At 44.1% G+C, this 13,731-nt stretch overlaps 1 protein-coding gene across 1 annotated transcript in view; it reads left to right on the top strand.

Annotated features, from left to right (window-relative positions):
• CDK13 (cyclin dependent kinase 13) overlaps positions 1-13,731 on the top strand; it is a gene marked incomplete at its 5' end in the record, with an annotated part of 72,452 nt that overhangs the window by 14,975 nt on the left and 43,746 nt on the right. The window contains 2 exons of the mRNA XM_019535339.1: positions 9,434-9,604; positions 12,067-12,206. Coding sequence (XP_019390884.1) covers positions 9,434-9,604; positions 12,067-12,206 — 311 coding nt within the window. The remainder of the gene's footprint in view (positions 1-9,433; positions 9,605-12,066; positions 12,207-13,731) is intronic.

A 13,731-nucleotide genomic window follows, 5' to 3' on the forward strand; every position in this document is an offset into this window, starting at 1 on the left:
GATGAGCTACAGAAACAGAGATGTAACTGGGTAGGCCACGGTGTAGGAGAAGTGGTCAGAGGTTCGCTGCTGCTGTTAGGGAAGATGTCACCTTTTATTTTGCCACTGATATGCATGTCAAAGGGCCAAAACCCCATTAGTTCAAAGCAGCAAAAAAGGAGCTGACTTATCCAGAAGCAACAGCAAACCGCTAGCTGCTACTTCTGTACTGTGCACCACTGCCATTTCTTTGCATTCTGTGCTTCTGGAGCTGTTGTGGGAAACATGCATGGGAATGGGAGCAGTAAAGCATCACCCAAGGTCCATTCTGCACCTCTCCCAATCTCTCAAGGCAGTGCCTGGGGCTCATGCCTCGCTTCCCTACCTATCATTATACTACTGTACAAAAATACAGCATGTTCATAGTGAAGAAATTCCTGTGTAAATCTCAGACATCTTCTGGAATCTAGGTTTTATAGCCTTAAGATAAAAACCTTACTGTGATCTATATTGGAATTGAAATCTGTCACACTTCCTGGTTTTTTGATGAAATTTGGTCTGGGGGACGTATTCCAGTATTACCCTCTTGTGAGTTCTGTGATTTAATGTTAGAATTTTCAGCCTGCTTGCAGTTTTATAAGATCAGATACAGAAAACTGGTGGAAGAAAATCAGGATAACATTTGAAAGCATGCCTTTTTATTTTCTCAGCATTCAGGCTGCAGTGATAACATAACTTAAAAGTGCTCCGCAGGTACATACAGACTTTCCTCAAGACTTCAACAACTAGAAGGAAACTCAAAGCCTTACGTAGTATTTTGTCTTTTGTTCTTGGTAGCTATTAAACCTCACCTATCTTTTGAAAACATGGTAGGAGCCCATACACATATGTTGTCTTTGACTTGTGTGTTTTGTTTTACTGTCAAAAATTACGTAGAGCTCAGACCCACATGTTTCTTTCTATTAAACTGCTCGCTTAAAAAAATATGACAACAGATCTTAGCCTACAGATTAGCACAGAAATGCAGTCTAAGTGCCTGGCTGACTTTTTATATAGTAGAAAATACATAGATTCTTCTGAGGAAAAGAAACAAAAGAATTCAGTTCACTTTTGCAGAGCTATGAATTTATATAATGAATATAGGAAGGGGGTGTTTCTGTTGTGTACCCTTCAAAGGCAGTGGCAAAGCTCCCCTTAGTTTTAGCAGGAACAGTGCTTTGGAGTTAGCTTGAAAATATGAGTTGGGAGGGGAGCAGGAAGTGGGAGGACACAAAGCTGTAATGAACCCTTCCAATTTGGTAGCATTGGTTATTGGGGGGAGGGAAGTGTGATTTCTTCTGATCCTCGGTGAATAGTAACATTTTCCTCAATGAGACATCTGAATAAGGTTTTATAATTTATTCAAGCTATCTGAATTTCCAGAACTGCCACACCAACTATTATCTGGTTAGGAATAGAAGTAATTCCAATCCAGCAAAGATAGAAGTTGAACCACACTGATTCAGCAAAAGGTAAATGGACTGGTTTCCTTTAGTATCAAACCTTGCCATTTGCCAGTCATAGAAGGAAGAAGCTTGTGTAGCAGGTCAAGGCCTCTGCCAGTTTTGTGCAAAGGTGTTTGTCTTGTGCAATATGTCAGCCATATTTGAAGGTTAAACGAGAGGGTATTGTGGAGCAGGCCTGCCTCAGCCTGTTCTACCTAAGTGGTATCGGGATGCATGTTCAGACTTTGAACAAGAACTGATATGTTTATAAACTGTTATAAGCTTAAGGCTACTAGTCTAAAATGAAGTTAAAGAAAAATGTTTTGTTTCAGAAAGAGGTATTTTATCTTGGGCATGCAACCTGTGTGAGAAGAATTTTCACTGACAAAGAAAACCAAGGCTTTCTAGATGGGGCCTCAGTTAGTTTATACACTCATGAAGACAAATTTTGAATTTAGGAGTGTTTCAACAAGTAGGAGATTGTGGGGATCCACAAAAATTATATTAGGTGTTGAACTCTTTTCAACCATCTAGTCAGACTGTCAGTGTTTTGTTTAGTTAGTTTTGGGGGAAAAAAATCAGTAAAGAGATTAGGATAGTAGTTGATGAGATCATTCCATGAACCCTTTCATTGGTTGTATTTTGGTCATGACTTAATCCCAAAGAACCTATCTGAGATCATTCCTGGAGCAGAACCAATCGGTTTGCACCATGTAGAATCCAAACTTGAAAGAGCTCATACTTTTGTAATGGAGCATAGGCTCTGATAAAATGAGAAGACTCTGTGGTGCATGATTTTATGGGGAAACTTTTAAGATGAAGGACCCAGAATGGCTTTACAATTCTAGGAGAAGGAAGGGGTAGAAGCCTTAATTTGGATAAATGTGGGTGGAGGCAGTACTGACATGGCTGAAGTGCTGTTTGGGATACAGTTGATACCGGTAACTAAATTCAAAATTGTCTGTAAGGCTCATGCGAGAAGAATTTATATGGATTCACCTTAAACCATTAAGATAGCTGTGGAAACTGAGGCTGGAAAAATTGTGACTCTGTGTTTCGCCAGTTGAACTGAAGGGCAGGTCTGGTCCCAGGGAACAGATTCTACAGAAACACTAGGCATTCCTCAGTGGATCGGTGAGATAAAGCCTCCAAGGTGGTTGAAAGGAAGTCTGGCAGAGAAGCAACAACTACCAAAAGATTTGGAAGAGAGTCAAACTGGTTTATTTTGGGAAAATATCCTGGTGCACATAAACAAGATGAATATTCTTATCTCTGTCTGTGGTGGGTTGTTTAGGGTTTCACTAGTTTGATGATTGGCAAAAGCTAAAACAGGTTTGACCCAACAGGGATGACAATATCTCTTTGCTGAGAGTGGGTGTAACATGGTGGCAAGAAGCCATTAAGCTCTCTTCTGTATGCACGCAGGTAGTTTTGTAGACATTAGGGGCTGGAAGGGACCTCTTGAGGTCATAGAGTCCAGCCCTCCCGCCCCCACTGTAGGCAGGAAGTCAGCGGGGATCACATGATCCCAGCAAGAAAAATATCCAGATTTTTTTTTTTTAAAGAGTCCCGAGTAGGTGCTTGCACCACCTCTGGAGGGGAGCCTGTTCCAGACCCTGGACACACGTACTGTAAAGACCTTTTTTCTTATGTCTAGTCTGAATCGGCCTTCCTGGAGTTTATAGCCGTTTGACCTTGTTATCCCTTGGGAGGAGCTCTGGTGAACAGCTGTTCTCCCAGGTCCTGATGGACCCCTCTTATATAATTGTAGGCTGCCACCAAGTCCCCACTGAGCCTTCTTTTTTCCAGACTGAAGAGTCCCAGGTAGTTGGAACCATAGCAGTCTAAACCCCATGGATGAGCACAAGTCCGCATCCAGAACAAAGGTGTTTTCAAAGTACATATGGGCAGAGAGGTATTTCTGGCCATTTTGAAGATGCATGTTTCTGAAAGAACCCACAATACCAAAGGAACTGAGAGTAGGCAAGGGAAGCACCACGTACATGAGCACCGCTCGGAGCAAAAGCTAAATGGGAGAGCTTTTGAGCTGATTGTTAGCTAAAAGAGGCTTGGAGCTCTGAGTGAAGATTGTCCTCTTTTTTGCTGCGTTTTGTGTTTGTGGGGCAGCACCCTAATTTGTTGTCAACAAACATAATTGCATAGAAGCTACCTGGCTCATGACCAGTGTCGTCTTTCTTTCAGAGCTCCTAACCTTGGCTAACTGGTCATGTCAAAAATAGAGAAGTGTACCTGTCAAGTAGCATATTTGGTTAGGTTTGGTCTTTTATTTTCTAATAGTTTAGGACATTGGTGCTCAAACCTTTGGCTCTGCAGGTCAGATGAGTGGCATGGGGCTGAACCCCGGGCTGGATTGGACCCCAGTGGCCTAGCGCTTCTCCCTCCCACCCTGCACACACCATGAATGGGCCCCAGGGGCCTGGCGCTGCTCCCACCAGGCCTTGTGCACTGGTATCGGGAGCCTGAGCCAGGATCCAGGGCTCAGGTCTCTTCATAGATTTGGAAATATGGTGGCAGGGGAGTGATGTTGCTGCTCCCCCCCCCCGCTGTTCCCCCACACCCTTTATTTGGGAGGACTCTTTTAGTGAGTACTGCCAATTTAAAAATAAAACAATAGAAATGACTTTGACGTCCTCTTGTAATTTGTTTGTTTATAGTAATTTGTTTAAACCTTTTTCTTTTTTCCTAAATATCTGAAACACTTCGATTTCAAAATATTTTGGAGCTGTGTGTTAGTTTCCCTTTGTAGCCCCTATACTTTAAAACTTTTCATGTATATCACATTACACTAAGTAAACAAACTGAATAATTTTCCCTTGCTTATTTCTTTCATAGTAATTTGAGATGATGGAAATAACTGCAGTGGGTAACACATTCAGAGGGTAGTGTGAACTACTTAAAAGTTATAGGGGTGTAGTTGTAGCTGTGTTGGTCTAAGGACACGGGCAGACAAGGTTCTTTGGGTAAATCTGATATCTTTTATTAGACCCACTGTTTAAGTTGGTCTATTTAAAAGTTGTCTAAACCCCATACAAATCTTATCTACTTAAAAAATGACATTCTGATGACTCAAACTGTAAATTATGTGCTGCAGCCATTGCTAACTCTCCATAAGACAAGAAAGATAACTTGAGAAATCAGTACTGGATGTAATAGCCCCCAAAAGATTAATTAAAATGAGAGCCAAAGCATGAAAAAAGAAAACCTCAAAACACTGAGCATATTTAGTGGGAGGGGGAAATGTAAGGTACTTCATCTTAACTTTTATGGTGAGGAAAGTAAAATATGATCAGGTAGGGAAAATTATTGAGAATTTGTATCTTGCTGGAGAAAAGGAAAGATGACTTTAATCTGCTCACTGGGGTTGATTTTTAGAGTTTTGTAAGGTGTTCGTGTACCACAGTGCTGGGGGCATTGTGAAAATAGAAGTATTTGTATTTCTTCTCTGCTTTTTTCCACCAAAGTTGCCATTTCCTGCCTAGTTTAATGCATGTGTACTGAAAGTAATACAATAGGAGAATTTATGGTTACTGCTTAAACTACTTCTTAAATAACTACTACTTTCCGAAATAAACTATGCCCTTTATCAGGTTTACGTTATGAAATAAACTCAGTTTAAAATTTGCCTGCTAACTTAAAACCACCCTCATACTTCTCAGTGTGGAAGAACAAATAACCATATCTTCTTGCATACAACACATGTTTCTCCCCACCATTGAGCTGTGTCTATTAAGCAGGGAAGCTGTTTTCATCATTGGAAAAGAAGTATGCCTGGAGACAGTATAAATGCCATGCAGCTGCCAAGATGGCTGCTACCTATCTGACTTAAATCGCTGGAGGGGCAGAGGGTTCTCTGAACCCTCTCTCAGCTGTGGCTATTGACTGAGTGCTGTAGCTTGTGCCTGAAGCAGCAGGTGAGCTGATGGTAGCATGCAGATGGAGCTTGTGGTATGGAAATGGCACTATTTACATAAATAACCACTTTCACCAAAGAATTAATCTTGTTACTCCCTTTGCTGGGTCTGGGGCCTTACCAGGTGTGATGAAGAATAAGTGCTCCTGGAAACATAGTGTGTCCAGGAAGTGTGACACCCAGGAGACAGTCTGGGTGAGGCAACAAGAACTTCCTGCCACACCAGGAAGCAAATACAGTACTGACTAATAAATCTGACAATGTAGATTGCTTTAAGTCTCTCAGTAAAGTTAAGCAAGTGTGGAAATCTGGGATTATACTTTCATTTTGTATGTGATTATTCTTTTGCTTTGTAGTGGGAAATGAAATTTGCTTTTTTAGATTCTTGTAGAGGTAGGCAAAATTGTAGAGGTAGATTTTGCTAATTCATGAGAATTGGTGATGTTAAGTAAACAAAAGTGAAGCTGATCTGTCCAGTTTCATTATTCAGGCTGGATGTAATGAAGTAAACCAACATAAATATTTAAATTTAACTTAGTTTTAATCATGAGTTTAGAATTGAGTTACCTGAGACTGCTTTGTGTGTAATGTCTACATGGTTTCTAGTGTATTCACTTTATTGTCTTGTGCATAACTAATTCCTGAATTCCTGCTGTTAGAAGACTTTGAATAACTGTTGTGGGACCAAGAAGTATGAGTGAACGATGTTTTTCTCCCTCCAGGAAAATTCTCAAAACAAACATGATACATTACTCTTCTAGAATTTAGAAACAAATGAAGCACATTAGCAGGAAGAAAACAGGGAGTACAAAAAAAAAAAGGGCAACATTACATGAGAGAGCTCTACATTAGACTCTGGATTATTCTGGTAGACCAGTTTTGGGTTACTGTTTAACACCGTACTGACAGCCATTAACTGTTGCGTATAATGCAATGAATTGTAATTTGAAAATGTTGAAGTATTGTGAGGCCTCCATATAAAAACTGTATTAAATGACCAATTTTTTTCCAGTGAAATAATACTTTAATAACTTGAAAAATACTTAAGTGGGGAGAAGTCATTATAGTACTGTTTCCTTTTGAAGAAGTGTTGCTTTTTTTTTCTTTGGAGGTAAGGAAGCAGCCAGTAGAACAATGCAGTCATGCAGAGCAGCAGTAAGTGCTAGGTATAGAGTGGAGGTAGGCAAAATACAGCTCATGGGCCAAATCTGGCCTCTGGAGCAAATTTACCTGGTCTTGGTCCTGTCTGGTAACACTGGGGCACTTCTGTCCTGTGCCAGCTTGGCATGGAATGGGGGTGCCCTAGCACCATCTACCTTCCCTGGTCCTGGCCCAGTCCTGGGCACTGCAGGTAGCAGGGCATGGGAGTCGCCTCTGATCCACCGCTATTCCTTTTCTGCTTCTGGGCTATGCATCCTGTGTCAGGGGAGGCAACAGGCAAGGGAAGGCAGGAGGAAGTCTAAGTTGCTCCCAAGATTCCTCCACGAGGCTTGCAGCCATCCTCTTCCCCTTCTGGGTGATGCAGCCCTCCAGCAAGGCCTGGGGATGGATTCAAGTTCTGCCCTGACCCTGTGCTGTCACTGCCACAAGATTCTGGCCCTGGCCCTGGACATGCAGTTCCAGGGACCTGCACGGGCAGGGTGTGCGGGTGAGCAGGGAGTGGTGTCCGGGCCCAGGGGTGGGATCATGTGGCAGTAACAGTGTGGGCGTGGGGTGGGGCAGAGCTGTGATCTGCTCCCTGCACATCCCTGCCTGCGGAATCTCCTCCTGTCACAGGCATGCAGGCACCAGATCGTGGCTCTAACCCAGCCCTGGCCCATATTGTCACTGGCATGCAACCCCTCCTTGTGACCCCAGCCTCACCCACCTCTCCTGCTCCTGAAGACCTGCTGCCTGGGGTCCTGTCCCATGTAGGGAGTTTTGGTGAGTTGGTATGGAGGGAGTTGGGGGTGCTGTCCTGGCCTGCAACAGCTCACCAAAACAGCCTATGTAGTCTTCAGGCCCAAATAATTGCCCACCCCGATGTTGAGCATGTAGAGTTTGACTGCCACACATCATGTGTGCTCATACTGCTTCTTGTGATTTAAGGCTTTTAATGGGATAAGGAGAATTTATTGTTCTTCTAGCTATCTTCATAGATGTAGGGCCGGAAGGGACCTTGTAGATCTTCTAGTCCGACCCCCTGCCCTGGGCAGGAGAGAGAACTGGGTTCAAATGACCCCAGCTAGGTAAACATCAAGCCTTCTCTCAAAGACCCCAAAGGTAGGAGGAGCCAGCACCACTTCCCTTGGAAGTTGGTTCCAGATCCTAGCTGCCCTGACTGTGAGGTAGTGCCTTCTAATGTCTAGTCTAAACCTATTCTCTAACAACTTATGGCCATTATTCTTTGTTACTCCAGGAGGTGCTCGGGGGAACAAGGTCTCTCCCAATCCACGCTGGATGCCCTAGTGAGTTTATAAATGGCCACCAGGTTCCACCCTCAGCTTATCTTGAGAGGGCTGAACAGGTTCAAGTTCCGTAGCCTCTCCTCATACAGTCTGCCCTGCTGTCCCCAGATCATGTGAGTGGCCCTCCTTTGGACCCTCTCAATGCTGTCCACATCCCTCCTGAAGTGCGGCGCCCAGAAGTGGACACAGTACTTCAGCTGCGGCCTGACCAGTGTCTCATACAGGGGGAAGATCACCTCCTTGGCCCTGCTTGTGATGCATCTGTGGATGCACGACAAGGTACGGTTAGCCCTACTGACTGTGCCTTGCGTTGTCGGCCCATGTTCATCTTGGAGTCAGTAATGACTCCAAGATCTCTTTCTGTCACTGTGCTTTCGAGAAGGGAGTTCCCCAGCCTATAGATGTGCTGCTGGTTCCTACTGCCTTAGTGCAGCACCCTGCACTTGTCAGTATTGAATCCCATCCTACTGTAATTTGCCCACCCCTGTAACCTTTCCAGGTCCTGCTGTAATCTGTCCTTCCCTTCCCTGTATGCCTTTCATACAGGATCTTAAGACATTGGCTTAGGATGAGGGGGAAATGTCCCTTTATTATTAGGGGAAATAGTAAAACTCTGGATAACTGAATTATAAAACCACATGTATGAAGTGTATGGTAGACATTAAACAGAACCCAGGTTTCTTTTCCCTCTTTCTCTGTTCTGACCACTAATGCGTGCTCTCTTGTCTTAAATTTTAACATTTGAACTGCTATTTGAACAAAAGAGTATATGAAATACTGTATTTTTCTGAATCCAAGACGATCCCCCTCACAGTGGTTAAATTTTATACATGGAAAATGTATAAGTTTGTTAGAATTTTCTAGGTATAGAATCTAATTATTGGAGGGCTGTCTTAAATTAATTCCTGCCCGCTTCTACAGCAAGGGAAGTAGTGGCTGGGGGTGGGGAGGGGTCAGATAGCTGTTGGGGCCAGGGAGCACCCTGGTCCTTTGCCTCACCCCCTACTTTTCCCTCCTGCAGCCCCCATCCCCATCTCTCTATAGCCTCTTCCACTCTCCCCACCCACTTTCTCTGCCTTTTCTCCCCCCACCTTACTGTCAGATGCTGCTTGAGCTCTGTTTCCTCCTGGCTCATGGAGCACAGCCACTGCCTGGCCACATAGCAGTATTTGCACTGCTGATTGTCTGGGCAGGGGATGGAGAAGAGACAGTGCTCTGTGCCTGGGAGGGAATCCAACCTGAGCCAGAGCCAAGCTGTGCCTGACAGTAAGGGAAGGAATGGGGCAAATCAAGGACAGAAGCTGCAGAGGAGTGGAGGTGGGGGCAAGCAGCTGCTGTGAGCCTGACTCTGGCCCTGACTTGGCTTGGGGCCAGTCAGAGCTGCAGCAGTCACCTGTCCCCCACCCCTCTGTTTTGTACATGAATCTAAGACCAGGGGCTTTTCCCCACCATGCTGTTGGAGGGGTGGGGGCACCTCATCTTACATTCGAGTAAATGTGGTATTTACAATGCATTTCATCCAGATATTGACTTGTTAGGATTTCAGTGAGTTAAACGTCTTAGTTGATTTTATTTTTGTTTTATTTATAAAGTTCACGAGAGACTATTACAGTCAAGTCAGTTAAAAAAGAAGTGGAGAAGAAACTCCGACATCTGCTTGCAGACTTGCCACTACCACCTGAGTTGCCTGGAGGAGATGACCTATCCAAAAGTCCCGAGGAAAAGAAACCAGCAGTTCAGACACACAGCAAAAGGAGGCCTAAGTAAGTGTGTACTACTTCCCTTTGAAAACAGTCTGGTTGCATAGAATTAAAGTGGTAAGTTTCCCCATAGTATACTAATGTGGAATAGATGACATTTGTCTGGCTTTTCATATCTGTTTAATATAGGAGATAAAAAAGATTTGACTCAAGATTTGTTCCCATTCTGTTGATCTGTCTGGTCTTTTTTACATGATCGTGAATACTTTTTTTTGTTTTGAATCCTCTTCAGAGACGATCCTTGGGAGCTCTGGCCCTACATGGGGAAGAATTGATGACACTTTACCTCCTAGTTTCCTATTTGCATCTTCTGCCCTAAGTCCTGTTCAGTTCTATCCCCTCATTTATGCCTGCTTAGCTGTGCACATCACTGAGGGACTGGGTTAGCAGAAAGGACAGGCAGAGAGAAGAACTTTTTGGAAAATATCTGTTGATGAGCTGCCAGAAATGTGTGCTTGAGATTAGATATGTGTGTTAACCCAGGTCTGGCTTAAAACTCCCTTGACTTTTATATCCTCCCTTAAAACATTTTCTTCTCAGAAATTCATTTTTGCTCTTAAACTACCCAGAAAGAATCAATGCTATGGCCAGTTAATTGTTCCTTTCTTCGCATTCCACCCCCTCCCTCCCATCCTTTTGCTTCTTATGGGCAAGAATAGTGCCCCTGCAATGCCCAGGAGCAAGTGGTGGCTGTTGAATTGCATGTTTCGCATTGTAGTTTAAATGGGATGGTATCTTTAGGTCAGTAAAACATGTCTTGCATGGACAGACACTGGCAAAACTGTTTCCAAAATGTAGTTAGAAGATTAAATATATTTTTAAATTCCAGTGGAAATCAGTTTTAAACAGACAGATGTTTGTTTGTTTGTTTGTTTGTTTGTTTCAAATTACAAATTTGAAAAATATATAGCAGCTTTGTGGTAATCTGGGTCTGACCAACCCTGGCTACGCACCACTTGGCTGCACAGCCCCTGCATGCTATGCCACATGGGTCCAAATCTGCTGTGCTGCAGTGGGCAGTCCCCACCATGATGCACTGATGACTGCACTGCACAGGATCCCCTAAGTTTCCTTGCCATGGACTCCTTCTACCCTGTGCATCAAACTGTGCTGCACTGACATCAGAGGCAGGAAGCAGAAGCTGAGGGGGGGAGGAGGAACTCAAGATAGTAGTGGCAGCAGCAGCAGCAGGAGAAAAATGGGGAAGTAGCATCCAGACTGGGAGACTAACCCCTTGGGGGCCACCAGTTGGACAGCCCTATGTTACAGGGCTGTGAAAAGCTTTGGTCGCTGATTCGATTCAGAGGCGAATCGCTGAATCCGAATTGAATCAGGAGACCCATTAAAAGGCCTGAATTGAATCCGAAGCCTCCAAATCAATTTGGAAAAGATTCAGAGAGATTTGGATTGGCATGGGAGAGGCAGGCACAGCCAGGTGCAGCTGCAGGTTCTCCTGCGGCTCCTCGGGCAGTGGGAGCTGTGGGAGAAGCCCCCGTGGCTGCCCTGCCCGGCCCCATCCCCTGCCTGGCCCAGCCTCCTGGTGCTGCATGGGGGCGCTCTGCTACGAGTTCCAGAGGGCCCTGATCCCCGTTGCCAGAGCTGGTGGGTGTGGGGCTTTTTTTTAAATGCTGGGAGGATACAGGGGCTTCTCCTGCGGCTTCCCCCTACCAAGGAAGAGGCAGGCACAACTGAAGGAGCTGTGGGAGAAGCCCCCATGGCTGCCCTGCCCAGTCCCAGCCTCCCAGCACTTGCACTTAAATAAGCCCCACACTCACTGGCTGTAGCAGCAGTCAGGGCCTCTGAGGGCTCTTGGCAGAGCCCGTCCATGCAGGAGGGAGCTTGGCATTGCTCAGCCCCAGCTCCCAAATAGTGCACAGCATCCTGCCTAGCTATGCTACACCTGCGCCATGGGGCAGCTGGTGTGCAGGTACCAGGCAGGAGGCAATCCCCATGCTGCCCTGTGGTGTACAGGGCCCTGATCAGAGGCCCTAATCCTTGCTGCTGTAGGCGGTGAGTTCGGGGCTTTTATTTTAAAGTGTCAGGCGGGGTATGGGGCCTGGCAGGGCAGCCATGATGGCTTCTCCTGTGGCTCTCTCCAGCTGATCCGAATCTCTGAATCAGCACCGACTCTCCGATTCTGCTTTGGCCCTGTCGAATTGCTGTCCTCCGAATCGGCCAAATCAAATACTTCCCTATTCACATAGGCCAACTATGTTAGTATATGGGAAATGGAAAGTGAAACTGTCTTGAAAGAGAAATTAAACTAAAGTTAACTAAATAGTTTCATTTTCCAAGCTGGGAGAAATAAAGAACATGAATATTGAAAGTTGGATTATTTTGGGTCTTACAGCTCTTATTTTCAAAGAAACAGTAACGTGGGTAAGGAACCCTTGCTTTTTTATAAGTTAATCAAAGTTCAGATAAATACATTGTCGTTAAAGATTAATTTTACTTCTATTTACCAGAATATGTGGCCCACGTCATGGTGAAACAAAGGAAAAAGAGATTGACTGGGGAAAACGCTGTGTGGATAAATTTGACATTATTGGGATTATTGGAGAAGGCACGTATGGGCAAGTTTACAAGGCCAGGGATAAGGATACAGGTAAGATCTAAAAACATAATGAATGAGCATTGATTACAGAATTGTAGTATTACAGGAGTTTAATATGGATACCATGTATTTCTGCCACCTCAAGTGGCTGATTTCTTCACAATTGTTCTCGTCTTTAATGCTGACAGTTCTCCATGGCAAGGCTACATAAAATAGTGCATCTGGGGAGATGCTCAAAAAGTAAGCTGCATGTTTTTGGCCAATTTGTTATTCTTGCCTTGAACACACTAAAAGTAAAGAGAGGAGGGGAGACAGACTCACAGAACAATAACCTTTGGATCTGTTGTTGGAACTGGCCTTGTACAGACATTTGGTTTCTCCTTATATGGAGAGATCCATGACTGTACAGATGTTCAGGCTTTTTCTCCCTGAGTAAAAATGGCTATTCTAGGAAAAAAATAACCTGGTAACAATCAAGGTTAAATCACTCTTGGGAGAGTTTCTCCAGGGAAAACAAATGTCTGTACATGCTGTGACTTTTCTCAAAAGCGAACATAGTCCTCCAGTATCCCCTCCCTTTCCCTACTGCGCTCTTACTTCTCCCAATCAGAGCTGCCCTATGCACTGCTGCCATTTGTTGTCAGGCAGGCTAAAGGAGCCTGCAGAACATGCTGAGATGTGTGCATTCCCGCCGCCACCCCCCCCCGGCGCTGGCTGCACAATGTCAGCACTGCAAGCTCTCCACTCTTCAGTGCCTCAGGATTCGAATGTCTATGCATGTGGCTCTGAATAAGTTTTATGTTTTGTTTTGTCTTTTCCTACCAGGAAAACAAACCTGGGAGAATGTTTGTACAAAGCCAAAGGGTGTGATTTGGAAAGTATGTTCTGGAATTTGGCTGTTTTTGCTCTGTGCCACAGACTCATAGCTGCTCTCTGAATAATAGGGGAAAATCTTGCTCTTCCCAAAATGTCATCTGTAGGATTGTTTTGGATGTAGTATGTCAGATAAATGTCATACATTGCATTGAGGCACAAAATAGTTTTTAAACACCCATCAGTGTCACTAAATGTTTCCCAGCACCTTTTAATTAACAGGTTAAATTAAATTTAAGTAGGTTATTATATTTAATAAAATGCAGTAAATTTAAGAGTTTCTCTTGCTTGCTTGATCTTCGTTTAAATTGCTGTTCTTCTGTATGTTATAAATATTAATAGGAAGAATCTCTTCCCACTTTGACTTCAGATGGGGCTGTAATATGAAGTAAGCAACCTGTGCAGGCGTCTGTGTATAGGACTGTTGTTAAGTCTCTTACTCTTGTGTGCGAGATTGATTGGAAGCTTGAGGTGGCAGGAAGGAGGAGACCGCATAGCAGTTTGAAGAAAGTTATGTCAAGTTTCACTTCTGCAAATGTTTCCTGACCTTACTTTCTTTACAACAGTGCAGGTGCAAGCCCTGGAATATGAATGCATAATTTTTTTAAATTACAGTATTTAGCTGAAAGACAAAATCAGATCAACTAGAGTCATTGTATATGTGACAAGAGACTGAAAAATCTAAACTTTCATTTTTGAGTAC

This window comes from Crocodylus porosus, unplaced genomic scaffold, assembly GCF_001723895.1.
Source record: "Crocodylus porosus isolate Cpor-Errol unplaced genomic scaffold, CroPor_comp1, whole genome shotgun sequence".
Lineage (NCBI taxonomy): Eukaryota > Metazoa > Chordata > Crocodylia > Crocodylidae > Crocodylus > Crocodylus porosus.